Below are 26,892 nucleotides of genomic sequence, written 5' to 3'. Positions count from 1 at the left end.
GGCACACCTCGCGCGCGGACTGATACACTAAGCGGCGAGCGCCTCGTAGCCAGCTGTAGCTCTGCAGCGGAGGTAGCGTCGTTTTACGCTACAATGAGAACTAGAGCCTTATTTAGCGGTGTTTTGTGTGAAAGTAACGCGCTGAAAATTCCCTGAATTAAGCTTGAATGCAGACCGATATCAGATTTTTTCGGTGGGAGTCCGTTTATTTGTGTTTTTGGTCAAGTAAAAATTGGCCCCGTCTGAGTGCAGAGGAAACCGGCAGAGGAGCAGGGAGGGGGTGTTTGGTGCGTGCGCTCTGGGCTTCTGCTACACAAAAACACTGCTGTAGGGGTAATTTCTGCCTTAAACCTTGTGATAGGACCCAACTTGTTCCATCCTGGAGTATCACTTTAAAGCTCATTATTGTAGACACTAATGAGTCATTAGTTTCTTCTTATACACAGACAAACACATTTTACATTCTGCAGGTGATAAAGGTTGTTTTCAGACATTTTTTCCTGAGTGATAGACAACAGCAGCAGTTTGTTTCCTTTATTTCCTCCTTCTCTTCCTCCTGATATCGTCTCCTAGCTCACACTTTCCAACTGGCACTCAGTAATGATGAGGCTGATTGAAAACGACAGCAGTACTGCAGGTGCTCACCATGTAGGAGGGCGCAGTTTCTTCTTTATACCCAGGTACACCTTCAGGTTTTTCACCGGCCATTCCCGTTCAGCTCGGTTACTCTGATGGATGGAGAGAAGCACAAACAAAGTGACTGAGCCTGAGAAAGAGCTGAACGAGAGGAAATCATTCAAGTGAACTCTGTGAGTCTTACTCTGATTTCCTTATACATCCTGAGAGAGCTCGAGTTGAGGATGAAATATCTGTCGTGGAAACTTCCGGATGACAGTCCTAATCCCAAAATGCTTCGCTCTTCTCTGAACTTCATATTCCCGTGTTTGGATGCATCAGCTTTATTGCCTGAAGGTGCAGATGTAGAGACTGTTAACAGTAGAGAAATGTGAGCAATGAAGGAGAATAATTTTGACTCTGTCGAGTGTTTACCCAGGTAGAGGACCATCATGTCCATGGCGAGGTGCTTTTTGATGAGCAGATGGGAGTCAGTGCCGAAGGAGTGAAGGATGGGTAAGACTCGCTCTTGATAGTGCAGCGGACGCTCTGAGAAAAGCAGCACAGCCCACACAAAGCAGGGTTACATAAACAATGCCTGAGCCTGTCACTCTCAGACTCAAGGCTGAACTTTTGATGTAATGTCTGACACTGACACATTATTTTTAGAAGCTACAGGAAGGTTGTAAAGCTCCAATTTTAGCTAACAATCGTAGGCTGGTTGTGTGGCACGCAAATCACTTAATGTTCCTGCAGTTAAAGATTTCACACCTCTAAACCAAAGCCTAAAAAGCCCTTGCACTGCAAAAAATTGAAATCTTATCAAGTGTTTTTGTCTTGTTTTAAGTAAAAATTGTCTTGCTCTACTCAATATGAGCCACATTCAACTTATCAATCCAGAAAAATGTCTTGTTTCAAGTTATCAGAGTACAAAAATAAGGTTTGAATCGCTTGTAACCAGTAAAAAAAATCTGCCAATGGAACAAGTAAAAATTGAGACTAGAATAATGTCTTAATACAAGTAACTTTTCTCTTGTTCCATTGGCAGATTATCTTTACTGGTTACAAGAAATTCAGACCTCATTTTTGTCTTTAAATAACTTGAAACAAGACATTTTTCTGACCTGATGAGGTGAATGTGGCTCATATTGAGTCTTAAAAGAAATTTTCTACAGAAAACAAGACAAAAACACTTGGTAAGATTTCAGTTTTTGCAGTGTGTTTATATCTTTTCAAGTGATCACTCATCCTCTTTCTGAGCTGCTCCTGTTTGTATCATTCCTCTGGGTCTTGCCCTAACCAGCAGGTTTTTTTTAAAGCCACTTGACAAGTTACCTGCCAGACGAGCTGAATATTCCTGGCATATAAGAAAGCACCTACGGGCTTCCTGGTAGAGAACCAGATGGCCCACGCACAGGATCAAAACAAACTACAATACTCTATTAGATTGCTGGGAATGATCTCTTTGCCTCTGGAGTTGGGGTGTCACTTTGGGTAGGTCAGGCTGCAAGTTGAGTGGAGCACTATGAACAAGCTGTGGGACATTTTATTTGTTTATTTTTTCTGGACATGTCATCCTACATGTTAACTTCACACGTTATCCTAAATTTCTCTCTGAATGAGGCTTTAAATAGAGAAGAAAACTTTACATTTAGAAGAATAAATAATAAACCTTTGACTTTAGTCTCACCCATTTCCTCCTTGTCACAGACCTCCCAGCAGCTCCAGTAGTCTTTGTCTTTAACAGGGATGTTACGCCGGTTCAGAACCTCACAGGTCAGCTCTGCGGCTGTCATCGAACCAGGGATCTGAAGATGGAATTCAAACAATTACTCAGCACACAGAAAAAGGTGTGGCTGCAGATTAACACAAACAGTGGTTCAGTTAGGATCACTCTTGTCAAAGAGGATTGATAAGCATGCAATAATTTGACAGGTTTTGACAGCACTACTTCCTGCTCCTCTTCGTACCTAAGAGTATTGCTGAACCTGAGGTGGGAGAACACGCCTCTATCCTCTTTCATGTTTCACCACAGAAGTTAGAGCAAAAATTAATAATGTTGTTTTATTCTGTCACCTTGACGTGTTGCTCTGCTGTGTCCTTCTTCTCCTCCAGGTAAACTGTGCAGATGAAGTGGCCTCCAGGTTCGGTGCTCTGAAATGCCCGCACACATAGAAAATCAGACATTGCTTCATTTTGCACGTACAGCTCATAATAAAGATTTTAAATGTTAAACGTTTACACATCACTTCACAAGATATAAAACCACTAACAAAAAAAAACAGATTATCCCAAAAAATAATCAGCTGGTTATCAGGAGATTTTATTCTAAAGCAAACAAGATTGCTCTATTGAGTTGTATCACTTAATGACTCACAGGAAACTTCACGCTGAGCTTCTCTCGCACTTTGATGATGACAGTGATCTCCTCTAGCTGCTTCTTTAGCTGCTGCTCATCCACCTGCAAACAATGAATCAGTCTTTAACTGGCGCAATGCTGTAATAACACATTATTATAATCTCTAGATCTTGAGCAGAAATCCCTACTGACATCCCAAACCTCATCATTTAATCAATGCTGTAAACCAGTTGGGACTAGAGTTTTATTGTTGATGTTGTTTGACTTAATGTCTTAATTATGACACTCCAATTATGATCGCATCAGAACAAATTAATATGTTGACGATATTTTCTGTCGTTGTGTGTTTTTTACTATGACTGCAGGGATTTCATTCTGTGCTCAAGACAGGAAATCACATGAATGTATTCAGCTCCTGCTGCTTCTTCAGGGTATATGCTGAAACCCAGAGGTTAATTTACTTTTTTAAGACTTTTTAAAAAAAACTTTCAAAAATTTTAAGACCTCATCACAATTTTGAGCTTAAGTGTGGTGTCTTTTTGTCAGCTGTTTCCGGTAGTAGCTGGCGGGACAGATTGATCACGTGGTCTGTCCCGCCAGCTACTACCGGAAACAGCTGACAAAAAGACACCACACAGCTGTCTGGATGACAGCGTCTGAAGAAGACGGCAGCGTTTACGTCGAAACATGTCAAGGTAAAAATACCTTTTAGTCTTTAAAAAGAACACTAAAACACTTAAGATTTCTAAGAAGACAAGATGAACTAATCAGTAACAATTGTGAGTTGTCGCTAGCAACCCAGCTTTAGCTGTTGTGTTTTAAATTTAAATAGAAATGAGATAAGCTGTGAAGGAATAAAGCTTGAAAGAATAAATTTAACAGCAATTATTCAAGGCCAACTAGCTGAAAAAACAAGAACTTATTTCATCATTTTCAAAATGTAGGCAACGTGCGATTTGCTTTCTCAGCTTCTTGTGTCCACCATCGGCACGTCACTGATGACATTGAAGCAGGCGGCTCCTAGGGGATCTACATGGGCTTGCATGGTTCATTGTGTAAAATGTTGCATGTCCATTCTGCTAAGCTCCAATAGCTGACAACTTCACTGTCCGAATGCTTAACGGCACAATCAGGGGGCAGTTGCAAAGCGGAAAATAAATATTAATGGATACTTTTAGAGTCGAGGCTTGAACACAAATAAAATTCAATACCTCAGAAAACCACGATTAAGACTTTTTAATACTTTTTAAGGGTCTTAATTTTCCAACAGTTGATTTATCAACTTTTAATACTTTTTAAGACCCCACGGACACCCTGTTCTTTTGTTTTAAGTTTCTTGAAAAAAACAAAAGACTACTGTAGGAACATCCCTTACGAAAAAAAATATATGTACCAATATATTTTTTTTTATGTATTGTAATATATCATTGATAATTATGATTTACATGGAATAAAATATTGAGGGCACATATACAATATATTATATATTAATGAAATATATTGCAATATATTGCAAAATATACAAATTATTGTTGCTTTCCATATATTGCAATATATTGCAAAATATAAATACTAAATCTCATATATGGGAATATATTACCTAATATATGACAAGATATTTTCCAATATGCTGCAATATATTTTTCTTTCGTAAGGGATAATCTTGGCACCATGCACACAAATGGGGGTAATAAATAATTTAAACTTGATGAAAGTGGAGTAAGAGTTTAAGTTTAACCTCAAAGATGAGTGTGTAGTATTGTATAAGGTCCTCTATGGCGCGGCCAGCAGTGTAATCCTTCCCATCAGTCTGAAACAGTGTGGGACCGAACACTATGGCCAGGTTATGAAGATTCATCTGGTTCAGTTCAGAGAAACGCTGCACACTAGAACAAACACAGGTCAAACACATGAGCAGCCCTTGAGTGAAAAACAAAGCAACATTCAGGTTTGTGGATGAGTGATTGTTTCTTACCAGTAGAGGTGGTTGATGAGGGCTTGTAGTGTTGCCTTGTTCACACGTGGCAGTCTCTCTAACAGCACCTGGTACTTGGAGAGTTTTGTACTTTCATCCTGAATGGCTGCAGTCAGAGATAGAGGGGAACCATTAATTCAGAGGAAATAAAAAAGCGGGATCAAAGACAGAAAGTGTCAGAAAGTGAGAAGGTGGGGAGCACAGGATGAAAGAGTGAGAGAACAAAAAGGGATAGAGAAGAATAAAGGAGTTTCAGTAACAAATATAATCTCCAGATTTCATGAAATAAATATAAATGGCAAACTACCACCAGGTGTAAATGGAAGGACTCTGTTTTTTGTGATTTTGGCGAAATGACCTGCCTCCAATCACAGCTCAACTGCACAGGGGAACAAGGATGCTGAAGTGTGTCTTACCAGCAGTGCTGAGCCAGTTGCTGGCATCCTCTGAAGTGAACAGACCCTCTTCAAGGTCCCTGAAGAAGCGTTTCAATGTTGTGGAGACATCATCCACCTGGTGCTCTCCTTCTCTCAAACGTAGGCTGCGAGCATCCTGCCGAAATCTGTCGCACAGAGCTGCCACACGGGAGTTCACACCACTCTTGCGATAAATCCCCTCAGATGCCAAGCCTTCACACATAGTAAAAAATATAAATTGTATGTCATCTTAGATTGCTGAATAAACAAATCAAAAATCAACATGCCAAGAAGGAGAAAACTGTTCTGGTATCCAATTCACTTTTTGTCCACTAGAGGGCTTTAGCTCATTAAACTGTGTCCTTTTCAGGGACCAAAAACTTCAGGTTTGCAGACTTCTGATGTCTCCAAACATTACAGCTCCGTAATATGCTTCATAATTTGTCATAGGTTTAAAATATACTGCACAGTATGACAACATAATGATTACATCAGATGTTGTGTAAAGCTATATGACCACAACTATTACAACAAGGCAGACTGTTCCACCCAAATTTCCTGGAAAGCTGACGAGAGGGCTTAACATTTCTGACAGGAAAACATCAGCATCATGAAGCCTCCTACACACACAGAAAGACACACACACAGCCTTCCCACACATACGGAAAGAAACGTCCTAAAAAAAAGACAAAACAGAGGAAAATGTAGGAGTCAAAGGAGGAAAGGATCAAAGTAAAAGAGACAAGTAGTCAGATTGAAAGAAGCCAGATCAGCTGCTTGAGGTGGGAGGAAGCTAAAGAATGAGAAACAAGAGATAAGGAAGAGAAAAGAAAGAGGGGGGAAGAAAAGCAGCAAGGAGCGAGGGTAGAAACAGAGGTAGTTTTGTTGTCATGCACTCTGTTAGTTTCACGCAGAGCCAGAAATCCTGCCATTGAAGTCACACAGGGATTCACACAGAAATGCAGACTGGGGCTGAGTGAGGACGCAGTGCCAGCAACAAAGATCACAGCTTCTTACGGAGACTGTAGCTTCCTGCCATACAAATCTGTGCTTAAACAGTATGTGACACCATGTTACAGAGAATGGTTTTAGTCCGTTGTGTGTGTGTCTTTGTTTAGCTGCAGCCTAGGCCAGCGTTGTTAATAACGTAAAGAAATGGTGCTTAACAAAAACAATGATTGATTGTTGAGAGGAAAGCTTGTCAGATTACATGTTTTTAACTCTCTGTGTTGAGCTTTTTCTCTCACCGCACTGTGTGATGTAGCCGATGCAGCTGTGCACGATGACGGGGATGTCTGTCTCTGTCAGCTGCTGCTGGCTCAGTGTATCTCCTCCACGCCCTGCGGCTGCCTGAATGGCTGCGCACCAGCCGGCAAAGTCCAACTTCCTCTCTCCCTCGATGTACAGAGTTCTTAATGAGGTAACACGGGGACAATAATATCAGACAAGTAGAGAACAAAGTGACATATAGAAAAGAATCTTTTAAAAACTGCATGAAGAAACTGGAAATTTCTTTATACCATGATCTACACCAAGGGTGGGCAATTAATTTTTACCAAGGGCCACATGAGAAACCTGAATTGTGTCAGCGGGCCACCAACTTTCTTTCATTGTAAAATGCTTTAAAATTTAATATTTTGAATATCTGGTGCCGATAATCAGACGAATAAAGCACTCTGTAAGTATTTATATTAGGTCATGTGAAATTGTTATGTTTAGGTCAAATGAGAAAACAAAAACAATCATTGAATCCTAAAATTATAGAGAAAATGTCTCTAGTTTTTGTCTTTGTCAATCTGTGTCATACATGAGCTTGTCACTTTTGCCAATCAGGAGTGCTGGCAGACTGCCAACACTCCTGAATATGGAGGGAGTTTTTTTTAACCCTTTCTCCTGGCTTGTGATTTCTCCTGTTTGCTGACCAACATTAAGTTTGCTTCTGTGAGCTCTAAAATTTTTCAAAGTCAATCGAGTCCTGTACTTAGGCGTTATATCGAGAACTCAAAAACCATCCACCCCTCTTTCGGTTAGATGGTTTGATCCAAAGATGCTGCAGGAGACCTCCGAAACAGAGACAGATTGATGAAGATGTTTTCTATCTTTCTTTTTTGGTGTTGACATGATATGACGTGAGTTAAACTAACGTAGCTCTGCTCTAACGCAGCATCCTCTCCAATAAGAAGAGTTTAGAGCAGCATGAATCATATAGTGAGAAGGCTGACTCTAAAATAGTGGAACGCTTGTCGTTGAAAAGTTCTGTCTTCAGTGTGTGCTGCGCATAAGCGCTGCGTGTGTACGCGAGACTGACTGAGCCAGTGAAAGGGAGGGAGAATACAAACCACAACGTTTTGAACAGTGCCTGTGTTAGGTGAAGCATTAATGCATATGTACTCGCACAAGTTTTATGTTTATGATTGGCCTCACTCGGGCCGGACAGGGACTTACAAAGGGCCGGATGTGGCCCGCGGGCCGTAATTTGCCCGGGTCTGATCTACACTGTAAGATGTGGTAATCTGAAGCACAAATGAGCTAACACTTATTAATCCAGCAAGAAACACTTCTATCCTTTCCTCTCACCTGCCCCTCTCCACCAGCACCAGCACCTCATTGTCTTGCTGAATCGCTGCAAAACAACAACAAAAATAGTGACCGTATTATTCTCAGCTTCAATAAAAGAATGGGGTTACAAACATAATATGTTATTCACGCTTTGGTTCCACTTTGTCCCTACATGATTTTCTGTCAGCTTCAATGTGACTGCACTCTGTCCCTCCATGAGTAAAGAAAGTGATTGTAGTACTAAGTGTCTACATGTTTGTGTTGTTGTGTCTCTCTCACAGAGTTCATTGAGTTTGCGAAGGTGGATCTCCTCTCCGTGGCTGTCGGCCAGGTAAGCATGGAGCGTGGAGTCCACCAGAGCAAACCAGCCAACCTTGGATGTTTGTAGGTTCAAGCCATCTTTACACTTCAGGCGCCCGATTCGTTCAAAGCCCAACCTCAGTAAAGGCTCTGCAGAGGCAGGGATGAAGCTCTGCAAATAAAAGAAAGCAACACAGCTCTATAACTCACACTTTGTTTCTTCTGCTCCTGTGCCGAGGACTTGAAAAACAAAACAAGTGAAATTGTTCGGAAAGAGGTTTATGATTGTTGACGATGACTCTGTGGGGAAGGATTGCTGTGTACAGAAAGTTGAGACAAGGTTTTGCAGCTTCTGCTTCAATATTAAGCACAAACTGACTTTGAATGATTGTGAGCGGATCAAAGTAAGTGCATGCTCCACACCATCATGCAGCTGACAGTTATCTCAGCTGCTCTGAAGGAAAATAAGCATCACAGGAAACAAGTCAGCATGAGCCAGCCCCGTTCCTGACCACAAAGCAATACTTCCCACCTCTGCATAGCTGGAGCTGCAAACCCCACACTTACAGGAGCGCTCTCAAATTTTACAAAAATGCAAACAGCTGCTGTCAGATGTTTTTGCTATATGTGAGGTTCATCTGAGGAGAAAGGTCAGAAGTTGTTTGTTTTGGGGTTTTTTTGTGCAGTTACCTTGGCAATAGACTTGACCCATTCCTTGTGGCTCCCTGGGTCATCAGTACCAAACAGGTAAAGACGCTCTGACTCTGAGTAGAGTTCAAAGGTGTGGTCATACCTGAGGGTTAGACACAAACGCCATGTGAGACAGAAGAAAAAGCATACAGCTGATGCTGAACCATGACTAACATGATTCGAGACGGACAGTGTACTGAGGGAGATAAAGATGGGTTCATGTTCGTACCCGTGTTTCTCAGGGGCATCAACAGCCAAGCAGACAATCTCTGACGCCTTCAGAGCTCCATTAGGGTTCGAGTTTTTGTCGCTCTCGTAGTAGCTGAACGTGCCATCGTTTAGCGTGCACCAGCGGCGACTGAACTCTACACAAAGCAACGAATAAACATTCAAAAAACATGGCTGAACAATTTCTACTGATAAAAATGTGACTGTGTATGTTTTCATCGTTTCTTTACCAACAGCATTAATTCATCATTAGTGCTTTCAAACACTGAAAGAGAGCAAGAAGGACATGTGTTAATACCCTCTTTGGACTTGCGCTCTGTGATAGCCCGAGCCATGGATGCAGTCTTGTACAGGAAGCCATTATGAGACACACAAGGTTGTGGTAAGTAATGTAGCGCCTCCATGTCCCCGCCCACTTCTGACCGCGGCAGCTCTGAGGGGGAAACAGCGGACAAAGTTCAACGATCTATTGTGCAAAAACCACCATATATGCTGTCATCTACTTCAAATAAGAGGCTGCTGACAAAGTCAATAGGGAAATTATAGGCAACTCCAAACACTCTTAAGAATGGGAGGAATGTGCGTTGGGTTATACAACATTCAGCAGTATGATTTTACTGGAAACAAAGTGAGAATCTATTTAATTTGTCACGCAATTACTGACACAAAGCTTAAACGACCTCTGCTGAAACTTAGTGTGAAGTTTACAAGGACACCCTTACAGAGACTCAGACCTGCAACCCATCACACAGTTAGCTCATACATCATCCTGTGCATGCAGAGTTATACTGTACCTGTGTTGAGATTGTGGCTGATTAACTCAGCCTGTAAAAGTTGTGAGTGTGCGTTGGCCAGGGACAGAGGGGTGGGACAACTTGCCATACCAGTCGAACAATTCACATCCGCACCGCAGAAAATCAGGCTCAGCGTCTCCAGAACATCACTGCACTGCACATTTATACAGAGAGCCTGGGGAGGGAACAGGGAGGAGGGAAAGTCAAGATAATGAAGCAAATCTTCTTGCAGAAAATAAGCTGCTGAGCATTAAAAGAAAACTGTTGTTGTATTGTTTTATCAGTACTTAATCCTGGGGTGAGATGACCTGGAAGCCTACAGAAATGAGCATGTCTTCAAGGTAGAAATACAATGATAACAGCACAGAATGGAGACAGTATCTTGATAATAAAGTGATGACTGCTGTACTCTGGTCCTGCAGCTGCTGACCTCTCTTTAACCGCATCATGTGATCCTCTGTCAGTGTTACAAAGGAAACAGCTGAGGTCAAACTCCATCCATGCCTGTATTGAGGCTTCATAACTTGATCCAGTATCAGCAACAGTGAAATGAGCTCTCTGATGCCAATGCCTGTCAATGCTGCTCCACCCCACCAAACAGGAATGATGCAATGCCTCTTTGTTATTGTTAAAAGAAAAAAATACTACACTTCCAATAATAAGGGGAAAATGAGTTATTGGGGGATTTAGTGAACGTCTGGAGGTTGTTATAATGATGAAACTTCTGACAGGTTGTCTCCAGGTTTCCAGTCTTGTGCCAAATGTTGGGCTGCTGTTAAATCCAATGAATGCATGTTTAATAACAAACCAGCCTGCAGCAATTTTTATGGGATTAAACTGTAAGACCCAAAACTTGCTTCATGCCAGGAAGGTAATGCAAAAATCAACAAAAAGTGAAAAAAAAAAGAAATTGTTGTGCATCTTTTGTACACTGCACACTCACATCAAGTTGTTTTGAAATGTAAGACTCACTGTTTTCTCTCTGTTATGCCGGAGGAAGAAGAAAGACATTTTAAAACGTCTCACGGCATCTGAGTGGCATTGTTGTAAATTTTAATGTGTAAAAACGGGAAAATGCAACAGATCAGTTGAGAAAAGATATACAACAAAAAAAACAGATCACTTGTTGAAAAACTGAACACAAGGGGGCTAACATCAAGAGAAGAAAACAGCCAGCACAAATGTAAATTCTTCTGGGATACATTGGTTTTCAACTCAACCCTGAGACACAAATATACATCAACCAGTCAATCAAGTTATCAATTATAACTGCTCTCTTTTGTAGTTAGATTGAAAACTGTAAAGTAGCATTTGCCCAAATATGGCATGTTACAAAAAAAAGAGGAAGAAGGAGGAAAGGGAAGATGCTACGGCTGAGAAAAGAAGGATGCAGTGTTTTTACAGCTGAGGAACACAAGTCACTCACACACACACTCACACATACACACACGTCTGTCTTCTGTTAAAACCAATAAGCTCCTCTGGACCTGACCGAGAAATTCCTCAGCACTATGTCACACAGACAGACAGAGCTCCTCCTCTAGCTAAGCACTGATGAGCCTCTACACACAGAGAAACAGACAGAGATTAGGATTGCAAAAGAAACCCACATACACACTATAATATAGTATACAATACAATATGATATACTATGGATCAAAGGAGTGCCATCACAGAGTGGACATGCCCTGAAAAACTAGGTGATGTTTAATAAGCTCAGGTTCAGTTAACATTAGATTCAATGGCTAAAAAACTGTTTTAACATACTAATTAAAAGATGAGGAATCCTGCCAAACAAACTGGATCAAAGTGACAAATAAAAATCCTATGAAAGTCCAGTGCAATAATTTGTGGAGAATATACCAAGGCAAAAAACTTGTCATGTTGATGTCTGAGTTGATGAGGAAAACTTTCTCCCGGAAAGTCGAGAGTGAGAGAAGGAAACAGATTAAACAAGTCCTACTAGAAGTGAGAGAGTTCAAAGGATTTTAGATTGAAAGAGTCTGAATACCTACAACATGAAAGACCAGTTGGAAAAAAAAACACAAGAGCCGGTGAGTTGGCACAGGATCTTGGAAAACTGGATCAATGGGAAACCATGTGGCTGACAGAGTTCTGATCCTTGGACTTTTGGATTTTCACCTTGAACCGCTGTGATTTGGCTCTCAACTCATTTTTTTTCTTTTTGTCTGGGAAACAGTTCACCACATGTCTCCTGGATTCTTCATGCACCCTTCTTTCTTTTTTGGATTCTTGTGTCTTGGTTTATTGATAAGGGTTAGGGGTTTATCTTTCACCCTAATGAAACTGAACTAATATGTATTTTTCTATGCTTGTGCTTTTCAACAAAGAATCCAAGTTGAAATGTGGGCAGAGATATGAGAGAACTGTCCACACTGGCTAACCCTGGTTTATATAATTGTTGCTATGAGAGAAAATTGATACTTATTTGACTCCAGTTTTATCCACTTTAACAATCACATTGACTTGACCACATTCTTTTGCCTGCAGGTAGATATTACATGGAAAGAAACTACTACGTAAGATCAATCCCTGCAGGCGAATATTAACCTACATGCTCCAGGTCTCACACCCTCCTGATACAGAAACAGCATCTTACTGCAAACATGAGCAAACAAATGTGATGTACTGACACATTCCCTATCCTCAGAACTCTTTGTGTGACACTAAAATGATTGACTTAATGTCCCCCATGTGGACAGACATGTGAAAGCTGTGTCAAACATGGGTCAGTGTCTCATTATGTGCTCACAACCAACCATGCTCCTCTCCAAGACAAATACTCCAATCAGGACAGAGTAAGATGAGGAAATGGATTTGATTGTTTGAGGACCTCACGCCCTTCAACATCTGCTGCCTATGAAACAGAGTAACACACACCCATACACACATTCACAGACACAGAATGAGGAAAAGGAGAGGGGGAATTCAAGAATCTTTCATAGTTTTCCCCAGAGAAGATGAGGGAGAGACAGAGAGATTATATCTGGGTGTGTCTGAAATCACAGCTCCCCATCTGGCCTGGGTTCTGAAACGGGACTGAAGTGAAGGAAAAAGAAAGAGAAGAGTGGTGCAGAGGAAAGAAAAATATTGTGAAAGGAAGATGAAAGCCTTTCAGTGAGGGACATTCATCAGAGACTGATTGTACTTGGCTACCAACTCAACATTACACTCTCTGCCCCCCTGTGTCAAAACACACACACACACACACACACACACACACACACACACACACACACACACACACACACACACACACACACACACACACACACACACACACAGAGCAGGGTCTGCTTTCTCCATTTAAGCAAAAAATGAGGACAAAATGAGGACACACCCACATTTATACATATGTCTGTGTGTGTGTGTGTGTGTGTGTGTGTGTGTGTGTGTGTGTGTGTATGTGTGTGTGTGTGTGTGTGTGTGTGTGTGTGTGTGTGTGTGTGTGTGTGTGTGTGTGTGTGTGTGTGTGTATACACTCTCATACATATATCAAATCCAGATGAGGAAAGCAGTTATACGCATATGTTCCATCATTACCTTACCAGAAACCATTTAGAGGGACTGAGAGCGCAAAACAGAAATGAAGGTGAAAATCCAGACAGATGGTGAAGAGGGGAAATAAAAATGGAATTCAAGGAAAAACAGAAAGAAAAGAAAGAAAGAAAAATGAAAAACTGCAGAAATGATTGAGTAACCAGAAAGACTAAGATCGTACAGTATGAATGAGGAAATGAAAACAATCAGCTGGAATGAAAGGTGACACAAAAGAACGAGGAACATCAGGGAGTGGACTAAAAAAAGAAAAGAAATCTGGAGCATGGAGCTTACACAGAACGCCAATTTCCAGAACTATAAAAGCACACAAACAAACCCATAAAAGATATTTTAGGGAACTGCCTCTCTGCTAGGTCAGTTCCCTAAAATAAGAGCCAGAAACACACCAACTGTCACCATCATGCACAAACACAAAAGACTGGAACAGCCTCTGGTGACTGGCAGGTTGGGAAGATATTCATGAATAGAAAAAGACACAAAATGCAGCACAGAATGGCAGCGAGCATGAATTTTAAGAGCTGATAGTTGTGAATGAACACAACATATCTCCGGAAAACTTTACACACCTCCTAAAAATACTGTCTGTGTGTAAACACTAACTTCAGTTCTGTCCTGTCTCTCTGTCAGATATCTATAGAGCATCTCTTATTGGCTTCTATCTCACCAGCATCAATTCTTTTTTTCAATCAAGGTCTATTTATTGAAAATTTTACAATATACAAAACAAACAGGGGAATAAAAGTATAAAGAAAACCATATATACAGACTATCAAAAAAAAAAAAAAAAAAAGGAAAAGCCCCACCTATTAACCCACTGGATAAGTGTTGAGCTATAATAATCAGTCATCCTACACTAGCACCAGCTAACACAGAAAGAAGTATAATAAATTGTGGGATTATGATCTCTGCTCCTAACTTCTCAACAAACATCAAGAAAGGCTTCCAGGTTTCATAAAATCATAAGACAGACCCTTTAAGAGAGTGTCTTATCTACTCAAGCTTGACATATTTCATAATCTCTTTAACCCAGTGAGAATATTTAGGAGGAAGAGGGTCTTTCCACTGGAACAGTTTAAGGCGCCTGGCCATCAAAGTACAGAAGGCTACCATAGAGTTATTTAGATGCACACCCTGTGGCATGATACCAGCATCAATTCTTAAACCAACTCTGGCATTTTTGTTTTATAATAAAGAGGATCTGCAAAGAGTTGAAAGTACAAACATGAGGTAAACGCAGCATACATGTTCTTCGAAAATCAAACATTCAAAATTGATTTCTCAAGAGCATTCTGAGCTTTTGGCATGCTCAAACACATTTGTAATACTTCCTTATGAAATCATGAATTCTATGTTGCTGCAACAGAGCAAGAGATCCAGAACGCAGTTTTCTACCTAGTGCTGAAAGAGGGAGAAAGAGCACAAGAGGAAGGCAGAACAAAGCAGAGAGGGAGTGAGAGGGAGACACAATGATGTCCATTGACAGAGGTGAGCATATCATCTACCCTGACTACACACATGGACACACACAGATGGTGAAGCAGCACAGCACCAAATGCAAAGAAGGCTCCCAAGCATGCCTACACACATATAAAAATGCATGCTAACGTATCTCAGCCCACTCTGGTGAAAAACATACGCAGACGCACAATAAGTCTAAAGTACTTACTGGCATAGAAAGAGATACAGCAGCAGAGCTCATAGACTCACCACACAACTATGCCCCACATACAGTTAATGCATGGGTTTGTGCAACTATGCTGAGATCTTTGTCACCGAGCCAAAGTCCATTGACACACTTGCTTACTGTTTACTTCATCAAATCAGAATAACACTCTTTAAAGAAATAACCAATAAAAACACACCGACACACTCTTACACTTCTCTCTTCTACAGCTGACTGAGCACACAAACTTACCTGTGAGTTTTCAGTCCCTTACACGCATTCCACAGTCTGACATTACCCAACACAGACACAAGCGCACTGAAATCGCAAAGCCAGAGAAAAGGGATATTCTGCCATAAAGTTAGGGAAAACTAGCCACTTACAAAACAAGGAAAAAGAGCCAGAAGAGAAGATATCAACTTTCTCGGCAGTCCCCGGCCAAACAATGAGGAGGAGAAGAGAGGGAGAGGCGGAGTTTCAGCACATTCCAGCTTAAGCAGTGAGTAGTGATGTCACGTCATGAGAAAAAAAAGGAAAAACAAAGAAAGAAAGGAGGGCAGAGAAGTGGGGATAAAAACCCAGGAGCAGGTTTTTAACTCACAAAAACACAGGTTTACTTTCTTTATTTTAAACCACACTTTTTACTGGTTTAAGATCAGTGATAGTCAAATACTGTGACTGCATTTAGTAAAGAAAACACACTGCAGATTCTATTTATACTTAAGACACACCCAAGTGAAAACAGTGGTGAAGCCAAATAGAAATATTTCAAGTGTTTAACCCATGGCAGAGAAACAGGTAGATCAGCAATTATTAAATATCTGTGTTAGAGTGTCAGGGCAAGTTCCTGTAAAGAAAATACAATCTAAGAGGAAATCTGAGAGTGGCAACAGGAAAAGACGACATCAAACAGGAGGACTGAATGAAGAAGAGGGGACTAGGAGCTGAACATAGACAGTTCAAACCAGGGTAATAGTGGTTTGTGTGAGTACATGTGAGTGTGTGTGCGTAAAGTAATAAAACTTCATTATCTCTTTCTGTACATCCAAAACAGAGTGACTCACAAACACACACACGGACAGAGTTGAATGCTTGAGGGAGGAAAAATAGTACAAACAGTCAGGTGCTTAATGTGACTCACTAACACACTCAGTATGTCTGTGAGCAGTCCACATTGTTCGTGGTAAGTGGGTTAAGCAGCTAATGAGTGACCAAGCTAGGTCTGAACGCTGTGACATTTAACACAAACAGAGCAGGCAAACTGCAAAGAAACCAAACATTTAACCTTTGACTGTGGCCACGAGAGTTCCCAAACAACCCAACAATCATGACAGATACAGACACTTTTATTTCCATCTTCAAGAAGCTTCACAAACTCACAAGTTTTACAAACAGTGCTGACTATGAAGCCACCTAGAAATCTGAGTAAACTAGTTTGACCTGCATAAACATCACTCTGTCTGAGGCTCTGAACATCAGTTATTAGGATAATCACACTCTGCAGACTATGCATGCGTGCAAGGCTTAATCAGGAATCCTGCCAAATGTAATGTAAGGACAGGATTTCACTCCAATAGAGGGAGTTCAAACCAGGCCCTTCAAGGCCCCAATGCTAGTTCAAATTTATAAATGTAGGCTAGTTGAGACAAATCTTAACTTAAAATACATTTTAAAACAAGATACTTTGTTTGCTACTTTATTCTTTTTAAATGTTTCTATATAAAAGGTCCATTGTGTTGTTGTTCTGTTGAGTCTTCTTCCTATCTGAGGGGTCTGTACAGAAATGTATAGACCCCAATTCTTGGCATCTTTTTCACAGTCTGAGTAATACTGAGCACATCAGTGAGATTTGTTGTATGATTGTGAGTGTGTGTGTGTGTGCCTGAGCACTTGCAAATTTCAGTAACAGCTAAGGCTGTACCCTTAAATAAGGTGCACACACACAGGCAGGCATACATACGCAGATGATGGACAAAGCTGTGGAGAAGGGAAGAGTGACAGTCTACATTGGCACCAAGAGGTGTTTGAATATGAAGAAAAGAAGTCACTGAGTCACACTGGATTGCTAAACCAACAATCTAAATTCTTTTTAAACCCTCTCTACCTCTCCTACCTGAAGTGTGCTGACTAACTCTGAAGGAATTTGTAATGTACAGTGTGAAGCCTTTAATCCAGGCCATAGGGTAACACAAACAAAAGCAAACATTCAAAACAGTAATTTGGACTTACATTGTTGAGCTCTCTCTGGTTTCCGTACAGAGGGTGGTACTTCCTGTATTTGCCCTGGCGGTATTTGTTGGTGATGAAGCGTCGTCTCTCTTCACTGCAGCTTGAAGGAGTCAGCGCTTCACTAGGAGGGACATTAGCTGCCCAGAAACTGTTTACCCGCTCATTGCCAAGCAACAGGAATACCTGTATCGCAGGTAGAGATTGGATACATGTAAACATGTGTAATGTCCTTTAATAACACAACCATGATTAACTGAACACTATGTCTCTTTGTTCTGTTAAAAAAGGTCACGTTAAAGGTTTTTTGGTTATCAGGTTATTTGTGTCTGCAGTGCACCTGTATAAGCTCCTCTGTCCAAACTTTTCTGTCCATCTTTAGACTGCGAACTTTTGAAATGCTCGGACCCAATCCTCTGTGCTCTCCTGAAATATGTCATCACATACATACACAAACACACACAAAACAAATGACATCTGGGCTGTGTCTCAGCACTGTGAAATTACACATTATGTGAATCAGAAAGACCCCATTAGTAGCAATAAGGATAAATCTTTATCACTGTCGTAGCGACAAACAGCAAAAAAGAGAAGTAAAAAAATGAAGACATAAATGAGTAGAACATACTGAAAAACATGTTATCGCCACCTCATTGATGTCTCTCCTGCAAAGCAGCATGATTCAAACTCTAAAATAAAATTACAAAAAATTCAAAGTACACAAACCTGCACATCGTTTGCAGACCACCACACACAGGTTGATGGCAGCCCATTCAGGCTTTGGAGCCCCACAGTCAGCACAAAAACTGTTGCTAGGCTCCGCCCATATCCGATCTGCCACCTCACTATTCGACAAGGCCTCACCTATCGCATCCCGCATGGCGTCAACCCACTGTTCTCGCAGCTGCTCAGACTCTGCGATGAAACTGCGAAGAGCAACACACACCCGGCTGGGTATTAATGCTGACATATAGGTGTTGATAACAACAAGCAACTTTAAGCAAAGCAACAGACTGCCCTGCAAGCGCCCGTGCTCACAGAGTCTGGACTCTGTGCTTGTTTTGTTGAATATGTTGGAGTTAAAGTTTGGAAACTGTACAAAAATATCTTCCTCTTCTCATTGGTCGAACAACATGTTGCTTCTCTCTTTTCTCAAAATATACATCCTAACATTTCCCACAGACTAGAGTCTGAAAAATACACAAAGACCGAGACACACAGTGACTCACTGTCCAAGTCTTATACAAATACACAGGCCTTTTCAGATTTCTTCATCCTGTCAAGCTGAGCTCTTGCACTGCAGGCCTGACACTGTCAGCCAAAAGACCACACACACACCACATCAACAACACTTCTTCAAACACACACACGCAAACTAACACACTCAGTCATACAAAGGGCTTTTCACATTCTCAAAAGATGTCCAGCTGAGGTCTCTGAAGATGGTTGGATGGTGGGAGTTCTCAAAAAAACAACATGATCTAATTTCTCAGTAGTGTCCTCACACAGAAAGCGAGTCAGCCTAATGAAGAGAAATAAGCCTTACACCAGAAACCTTTTTAGCTGAGTTATAAAAGATTAAGTTCTCATTGGTGTCTTTCTGCATACACTTCTCAAATAGGAAAGGTACAGTGAACAAAGCACACATACAAGAGTTTTTACAGTATTCACTGCAAAAAACTGAAATCTTAACAAGTGTTTTTTTCCTTTTTTTAGTAAAAATTGTCTTATCATACTCGATATGAGCCACTTCCAATTTATCAATCCAGAAAAATGTCTTGTTTCAAGTTATCAGAGTACAAAAGCGAGGTTTGAATCGCTTGTAACCAGTAAAAAAATCTGCCAATGGAACGAGAAAAATTGCTTGAAAATTTCCTTGAGACTAGAATAATGTCTTAATACAAGTAACTTTTCTCTTGTTCCATTGGCAGATTTTTTTACCGGTTACGAGCAATTCAGACCTCATTTTGTCCTTAAATAACTTTAAACAAGACATTTTTCTGGATTGGTCAAGTGAATTTGGCTCATATTGAGTCTAAAAAGGAATTTTCTACTTAAAATAAGACAAAAACACTTAATAAGATTTCAGTTTTTGCAGTATTCATTTGATAAGAAAAGCATCTTAATGTGTGTTAGTGTGTGTATCTACGCATGCAGTACCTGAATATGCGGTAAGGTGTGGTGAGATCAAAGGTGCGGCGATCGGTTTCTTTAACATTTCCTACATTCATCTCAATGGATGTGATACCCACTCCTATTCGATAGTCCTGCAGGAAAACAAAGGAAAAATCAAGTATTTTGTTAGGGTCTCAAAATCATTAAGTTTAATTTGGAACTTTCAATGTTTGTTACCTCCAACAAGGAGGCTATGTTATTGGGAGAGTCTGTCTGTTTGTCTGTGAACAACATAACTCAAAAAGTAATGAACAGGTCTTGATGAAATTTTCAGGAAATGTTCAAAATAGGATAAGGAAGAACTGATTACATTTTGAAGGTGATCTGGATCACAGTCTGGATCCAGGATTTTTTAAAAAGATTCTTCATCATTGTGAGATAGGGCCGGTTTCACCATATGTGTATATAACTCCATGATAAATGGTCAGATGCTTTGTAAAACAGTACAATAAAAGGTCAATTGATCTGACAGATGTAAAGGTATGATCCAGATCCTGGCAATATTCTGGATACTAAGATCTGGAACATGAAATATGTACTAGGTCATTATAATTTTCAACACTGTCAGGTAACAAATTATCATACGAACCTGCAACTAACACCAAACTGTAGCAGACAATCTGCTGAAAGGGAGAATAACATTAAAGTAGGACTAAAGTGTTGCATTAAATCACAATATACTTGGTGGAGGTCTGCGCTCTCTTGATGGGCTGAAAAACTTAAGAGTTTATCTTTAATTCTAATCTTTGAAAAAACATGAAGGGATCATAATTTAATATATGGATTCATTTTTTGTTTTTATGGGTCAAGAGATGTTTTTTGATTATTTTATATTACACCATGGTCTGGGTGAGTACTCAATTCTGATTGGCTGTACTTGAACAATTACATGATCACTGCTTATCCAGAGACAACTCTCAGGTTTCTTCCAAATAAAGTATGTTGCTAAATACACAAACACAAAAACAAAAAGACTTTAGAATTAGTGCTTTCCTCAACAACAACAGACAGAGGAGCCTACCTCTATGTTTTTGTAGAGGAAGACTTTATCCAAGGCAACAACAGTGTAAAGTTTGGAGCGTATCCCCCTCAGCTCCAGATAGCCCTTATAGTCAGGGGCCAAAGGTGAGCCAGGGCTCATGGTGTTGCGTAGCTGGCGCCCCCTGGTGCAGTCTTGCAGGGCAGTCACCCAGTCGTTTCTCTCAGCTGAATAAAGTGCAAATGAAAGTAAAAAATTAAGTAGTGCTATCTCTGGCTGGAAGATGCATAGGTATGAATGAAAAATGTGTATTCATTCATTCATTGCACATCAAACAGGAGCATACATGTGTTTATATGAGTAGGCACACACAGAGACAAGAAAGAGAACCAACTGAACAGACTTGCCTTCAGTTTCAGCTCTGAAGATAAAGGTTCGGTTGGTGGTGACGACATCAAACTTCAGCTCCCCCACGCTGCTCACATTAGAGATGAAGGCGGTAGAAATGATGCCCTTAGAATACACATCCTACAACACATCACATAGCCACAACTAAGCTGTTTGGTAGATCTATATTTAGAGTACAGCATGCAGGAAGTGCATGAGTGTTTTTGTGTTTGAGCAAGTAGGAAAGTCAGTCTCAATAAATTAGAGCATCTGAAGTCTGACCACACAAAGTGCTTTGACGTCCGCCCCAGCCTTCTCTCACATCCACTGTAGTTTCTAAATAATTCACACTGACTGTAAGACGTGCAAGTAATGTGAGCACAGAAAGCTGTGTGTAGTAACACAGATATCCTAATGTTGTTACAACCCAAAGTACTTATCTGATATTATTGATCATGCACTCAAGTCCATGAGCTTTAAAAGCATACTTTTCCATCATGCCATCAGTCCTTATCTCAGCAGTTTGGCTGAATGTTGTAAAGAGTTGTGGCTTTAACATCTGATGGCAGTGGTGGTCTAACAATGCAGATCTGAGTCAGCGTAGAAGGGACATGACTAAATGCTAAAGTGGCACCCACGTGGTACTCTTGTCTCACACTTCATGCAGGTCTCCATTCGAGACTAACGTGATGACAAGATGAAAATTGCTGTCAGTGTGTGCTTACCTTGTCATTGTCAAAGTATCTCAGGTAGTCAACATCAAGCTTTACCCATCGTCTCTGATAATACAGGGCCCTGTGTGCAAGAGCAAGAAAAAACGTATTCAAAAAGTGGAGTTAAGGTCATACCGGTTTGACTGTGAACACAAAAGGAAATAGGTCAGAGATTTTGCAATATTAGGCCGTGGAGTTTTTAAATTGCTTTTCCATGTGAAAACAATTAACATCATGTTGAGAGATCTAATGTAATGTGAGTACAAAGCAGATTTCTGTGTGAGTTGGTGTTTGATTCACTTGAGTAGCCCACTCTTAGATATGTGTTAACATATGCCATCAGTCATACCCCTGAGGTGGATTCTTGTCCAGCCAGCCCATCTTGATGACAGCAGCGAGCTGAGAACTGTCCTCTTTGGCTGCCTGAGAGAGTCTACCTGATTTTGGCAGGTAGACACTGCCTTTCAAGCTTCCGACTTCATCTTGCCATAGGGTGGACCTTTGGATGGATGAAATGTAGCAAATGAAAAACATAAAGTTAATGATACCAAATAAGAGGAGAGCCTGCAACAAATCTTTTACTTGTTGATGTTTAAAACTGAAAGAGTCTTTTATGAGATATATCGAGGGTAGGTGTCAAAGCTTTGGTCACTGCTTTGAAACTTGCTTTCTAAACCTCATGTATAGTTTATTTTGTTTTAGATGACTGCCACAAGCATGTTGAAGAGTGTGGAGACCATTTCTGTAATCAAAGGCATGCACTGACACAGCGGACTGACACAGCTGTTCTGTGAGGATATTCCTGTTCCTACAAGAGTTCATCTGAGGTCAAATTTTTCTTTGTACACAACAGACTCCATAACTTTCAAAGCTGATCATGCCAATCATAAACTGCAAGAGTTGTAGAACGTGCTTGTTTCCTTGAGTAACACCTGAATGTTAGAGAGTGAGTTTCAGGCTTTTGGTTGATACTATGTTTGTGTTGTTGTTGATGTGTTGATGCATGACTCACTCGTCGTCATCCAGCTGCTCATCATCACTGCACAGAGAACTGTACCGTCCCTTTGGCAGACTGGGAACCTGCAGGGACATATCCTATAGGAGCAGACAGCCATTATTTACAAGGTGCAGGAGAGGATGAAACCAAGCAGAGTAAAAGAAGCATTTTTCCTTACCCTGTCTGGAGCGCTCATGCGATGAACACTGGAGTAAAACAAGTCTGGATCCTCGTAGTTGTCAGAGTCATCATCGAGTGAATCCGACCCTGAGATCAACAGCATTAGTTAGATTTCTGTCTCATTAATGTTTTTTCATTCATTCATCACTGCTCTTCTGTGTCGGTGTACATATTTCACAAAGTATGCATCTGATATGAAAGCCTGTTTTTTTAAATACTGTAATACTGATGAATATGTCTGGCAGAGCACAGACATCAAAAAAAGCTTTTAAGGCATGTGACACACATTAAAGTTCTGTAGTTGTTGATAAAATTGTCAGCGATATTGATTTATTCATGTGAAGACAGAAACCTAATAGCCAAGGAAGTACGGCTCAAAGTGTCACTGGATCCTTTCAGTGCATCTCTTAACACTAGTTCTTCAAGTTGAATGACAACAAATATTAGACAAGCATATTTGTTAATTATGATATTATTCCGGTATTTTTACTAGAGGTGGGGGGAAACATGAAAATCGATATATCGGGATTTTTTGTTTGACGATATCAAAATTAGTGTTTCTTGTCGAAAAAAAACTTTTTTTTTTTCAAATTTACATTCTTCATTTCAGCATTTGTTTATAAACTGATTGGAAAAAAACAGAGGGTGAAATGTTTCTCTCTGACTCACCTGATGTGAATTTTATGTGAAAATATGGCTCCAGGTATAGTCTGTATCTACAGACAATGAAAATGACTTGACATTGTCTTTTTTTTTTAATTTCCTTTCTTTCTTTCTTACTTTCTTTCTTTCTTTCTTTCTTTCTCTCGCTCTTTCTTTCTCTCTTTCTTTCTTTCTATAATAGAAATGTATGGTTATACAATGTTATATGTCCACCCTGTTACTGCTGAGTCTACCCTATTATCTTTGTATTTTTTACATTAATTCAAGAATATTCAATAATATTTTGATTGTCTTTGTAGTTATTAACATGGCGAATTAAGTGAGAAACTGAAAATAGTTAAAAACATGGTACATGTCCCATGAACTTTCTTTTATTGCAAATGAAATATGTTGAATGTACATTTTGTGTTGGATTAAAACGTGTTTTATTCAAGATAATGTGTATGTATAGATATTTTTTTATGAATAATTTTACTTATAAAATAGGGGACATTGAAGTCATCAGAAAACGTAAAAAAGCACAATGACTATGCATTCAGAACAGTTATCAATAAAGATGAAAATGTCCCATAACAGGGTGGACATTTGGACCGTGTTGCATGTCTAGAATTTGGTCAAAATTATTAGAGTTCAATATCCTGAGCTTGACAGATATAATTTTCTTGTAGTTTGATAAGCTCTTTTTCAGAGTATACCAAAAATTCTTGCAAAGTTTTACATTTTTTAAAAGAAAGTCACAATGTTGAAATGGCACCGAACTGTAGGAATGACCCTAGACATTATCATCATTTAACTTTTTCACATGGTCTGGTGTTAAAAAAGCAAACTAAAAATTGCAAAAATCCTAAATATACAATAATCTCAATTTAAAATTAATCGGCACCCCAAAATTCATAATAGAATCGAATCATGAGAATAGCATATCGTCCCAGCCCTAATTTTTATGAAGAAGCGTAGGATACCAAAGTCCAGAAACAACATCAGTAGCACTAGCACACAGTACATTAGAGATGTGTGTATTTTAAGAATGGAAATACATCCAGCAAAACTAGTCATTTACCACTCTCGGGGTTAGACTATTAAAGATAGAGCAAGCAAAATAAAGCTGTGTAGCCTCCAATGCACACCAACTACTTGAGATCAAATACATGACACATCAAGCATAGATCATTTTAGTTCATAATAAGGAAGGAGGGTTGTTTAGTGAAACCTGTGCTCTGCTGTTTTTTAAGCATCTCTGAGGTTTCTCTGTAGTTGTAATGAGGTTAGTCTTATTTAGACACATGACATTTACAAAGAAAGTTAAAGGACATAAGTCAAAATGAGCTTTTCTTAGCTATTCTTAAACTTAGATGCACCTGTGTGTAAGTAAAAAGTTGCCTCATGAAAGATGTTTAACTGCAAAATATGCATGTTTGAAACCTGACTGACAAATCTTGCAGACTGAACAGTGAAGGTTGTTTGATGATATCTATTAAAAAAAATCTCATGTATGATTAAAAAACATTCCTAACTTTTGTCAGACCTTGCGCCACAAAAACAGCTTTTCTGAGAATGTCTGATTATATCAGCTTTGGTTTTTATCAAGCTCTATCTTAACTCACGTCCTCATCTTGCATGAACAGAGCATCAGCAGAGATGTGTGACAGATCTTCTTCTCTTGTTTTGCAAGATCTTAAGCTTCACAACATTCAGGCTTTTACAGTTAACAGTTATTGTAGATATTTTACAGAAATTAGCAGGAGTGTCTATTTTACACACTTTATTGAAGATTAATTTCTTGATTTATAGGATAAGTTCTGTTTGTCTGACGAAAATGAGGTCAGTTTAATTCTGTCTGCATTGCATTTAGACATGGGAACAAAAGCAGAGTTTAGTCAGGACCACAAGCAGGTTAGACCATGTGGCTTAGGGGCAAAGAAGCTAATGAACCAATATAACCACGTGCACTCTGGTTTTCCTCTTACTCAGCCTATATGTTACTCAACTCCTTCACAATGTTGTCTTATGCCAAAAATAACGACATACTGACGACATTACTCACTGGACAGAAGCAAAGGTTGAGGCCCTCTCTTCTCAGACAAAGCTGGTTGAGTGTCAGCGACAGTTGACTGATGTGTGTTTTCTTGGATTTGGGGTGTCCGGATGCGAGGTGGGACCAGAGGAGTCTGATCTTTCTGCAACTCATCGGAGACCGTCTTGGTTGGGAGTGGAGGAGAGGGGCTGGGGAACAAAGGGGTGCAGGACATGTCAACAGAGGTTTGAGGGGCAGAGAAGTCCTCAGAGACCATGGTAATCTGAGGTCTGGTGAAAACCCCAAGCAGCCGGCTGATTCTGTACATGCTCTGATGGGATGTGAAGCCCTTCTTCCTTGTCTCTTCTTATTCCATTATAATCAGTGAAAAGTTAAGCTGTTGAGATCGTCCTCCAGGAACAGAAAAATCCAATCGAAAATGTCAAAGTACCAGCAGTTAAGTGTGAAAGAACATGTAGGCACAGAAAGTATGCGTTATCTCTGGATCCAACTTAGTTTCTGTGTCGGTCCACATTATGACCAGCAGTTCCCAAGTCTTCGTCAGTGGTCCAAGAATGAATCACAGAACTGTGGCTGACTTATGTCTCTCTGCTCTACACAGACTGTCTGGTTTTCTTTCTTTCTCTCTGATATGGGCAGCAAGTCTGAACGTGCACATACACACACAGCCCCCAAGACCTGGATGTAAACACAGCATACCAATGGATCCCCTGTTAGCACACACACACAGTGTAGAAGTATGCTGGTTGGACAAAGCACTGTAATCTAACATGACTGCTAATTCTGTCTTCGTCTTTCAGCTCTGATAAGTGGCATCATTTCTCAGAGCATCTTATCCAGAGTCAACAAGCACTCGGCTTTATCATTCTCATTTGCTCTTGTTATCATTGCTATGCTACTGGCTTTTCAAGACACTGAAATGAAACTAGTTGGTTGGTGCTGTATCATTTTTAAGTAATCTTATCATCGTCCACTCACAATGATGAGAATTCTGTCTTTATTTTAACTTTTGAACACTACTGATATAGAAAATCTTTCCAACAACTGAACGAATCGACTGATCCAGAAAACAAAATACTTACCTTTGCAACATACACACATTCCACTTTCTTCAGATCATGGTGTGTTTGTGTTTTTCGACTTTTTATCTGTAACACTATCTCAACTCTGACTCAAAAGGACTGACTGCACATAAGGCTTGGGTTTGCTTCAGGATGCATTTTGAAATCACATTATTATTGTGGTTTGGGCATGAATACAGTGCCGTGCAGTGTGGTGCCCTTCATCAACCCGTATAAATTCGGTGAAATATTTTTGTTTTAATAGCTGCATGCTCTTATAACTTAAGTAAAAAAA

At 40.1% G+C, this 26,892-nt stretch overlaps 1 protein-coding gene across 2 annotated transcripts in view; it reads right to left on the bottom strand.

The window, feature by feature from the left end:
• Window positions 1-26,892, bottom strand: part of arap1 (ArfGAP with RhoGAP domain, ankyrin repeat and PH domain 1) — a 50,947-nt gene that overhangs the window by 7,320 nt on the left and 16,735 nt on the right. For both annotated transcript variants that reach the window (XM_074679237.1, XM_074679238.1), the window contains 27 exons: window positions 25,546-25,724; window positions 22,837-22,925; window positions 22,674-22,756; window positions 22,011-22,160; window positions 21,674-21,743; window positions 20,969-21,089; window positions 20,604-20,788; window positions 19,568-19,674; window positions 18,134-18,333; window positions 17,748-17,833; window positions 17,411-17,593; window positions 9,937-10,111; window positions 9,441-9,575; window positions 9,144-9,279; window positions 8,915-9,017; window positions 8,204-8,396; window positions 7,943-7,988; window positions 6,613-6,776; window positions 5,366-5,578; window positions 4,950-5,055; window positions 4,713-4,860; window positions 2,993-3,076; window positions 2,692-2,769; window positions 2,306-2,423; window positions 1,051-1,164; window positions 821-966; window positions 646-728 (listed from right to left, as the gene is read on the bottom strand). In XM_074679237.1, coding sequence (XP_074535338.1) covers window positions 646-728; window positions 821-966; window positions 1,051-1,164; window positions 2,306-2,423; window positions 2,692-2,769; window positions 2,993-3,076; window positions 4,713-4,860; window positions 4,950-5,055; window positions 5,366-5,578; window positions 6,613-6,776; window positions 7,943-7,988; window positions 8,204-8,396; window positions 8,915-9,017; window positions 9,144-9,279; window positions 9,441-9,575; window positions 9,937-10,111; window positions 17,411-17,593; window positions 17,748-17,833; window positions 18,134-18,333; window positions 19,568-19,674; window positions 20,604-20,788; window positions 20,969-21,089; window positions 21,674-21,743; window positions 22,011-22,160; window positions 22,674-22,756; window positions 22,837-22,925; window positions 25,546-25,724 — 3,495 coding nt within the window. The remainder of the gene's footprint in view (window positions 1-645; window positions 729-820; window positions 967-1,050; window positions 1,165-2,305; window positions 2,424-2,691; window positions 2,770-2,992; window positions 3,077-4,712; window positions 4,861-4,949; window positions 5,056-5,365; window positions 5,579-6,612; window positions 6,777-7,942; window positions 7,989-8,203; window positions 8,397-8,914; window positions 9,018-9,143; window positions 9,280-9,440; window positions 9,576-9,936; window positions 10,112-17,410; window positions 17,594-17,747; window positions 17,834-18,133; window positions 18,334-19,567; window positions 19,675-20,603; window positions 20,789-20,968; window positions 21,090-21,673; window positions 21,744-22,010; window positions 22,161-22,673; window positions 22,757-22,836; window positions 22,926-25,545; window positions 25,725-26,892) is intronic.

The sequence above is a fragment of the Halichoeres trimaculatus genome, unplaced genomic scaffold (genome assembly GCF_033239565.1).
Source record: "Halichoeres trimaculatus isolate MK-OKI-2021-1 unplaced genomic scaffold, fHalTri1.1 fHalTri1_scaffold_9, whole genome shotgun sequence".
NCBI lineage: Eukaryota > Metazoa > Chordata > Actinopteri > Labriformes > Labridae > Halichoeres > Halichoeres trimaculatus.
This window is presented reverse-complemented; position numbering and strand designations above follow the sequence as displayed.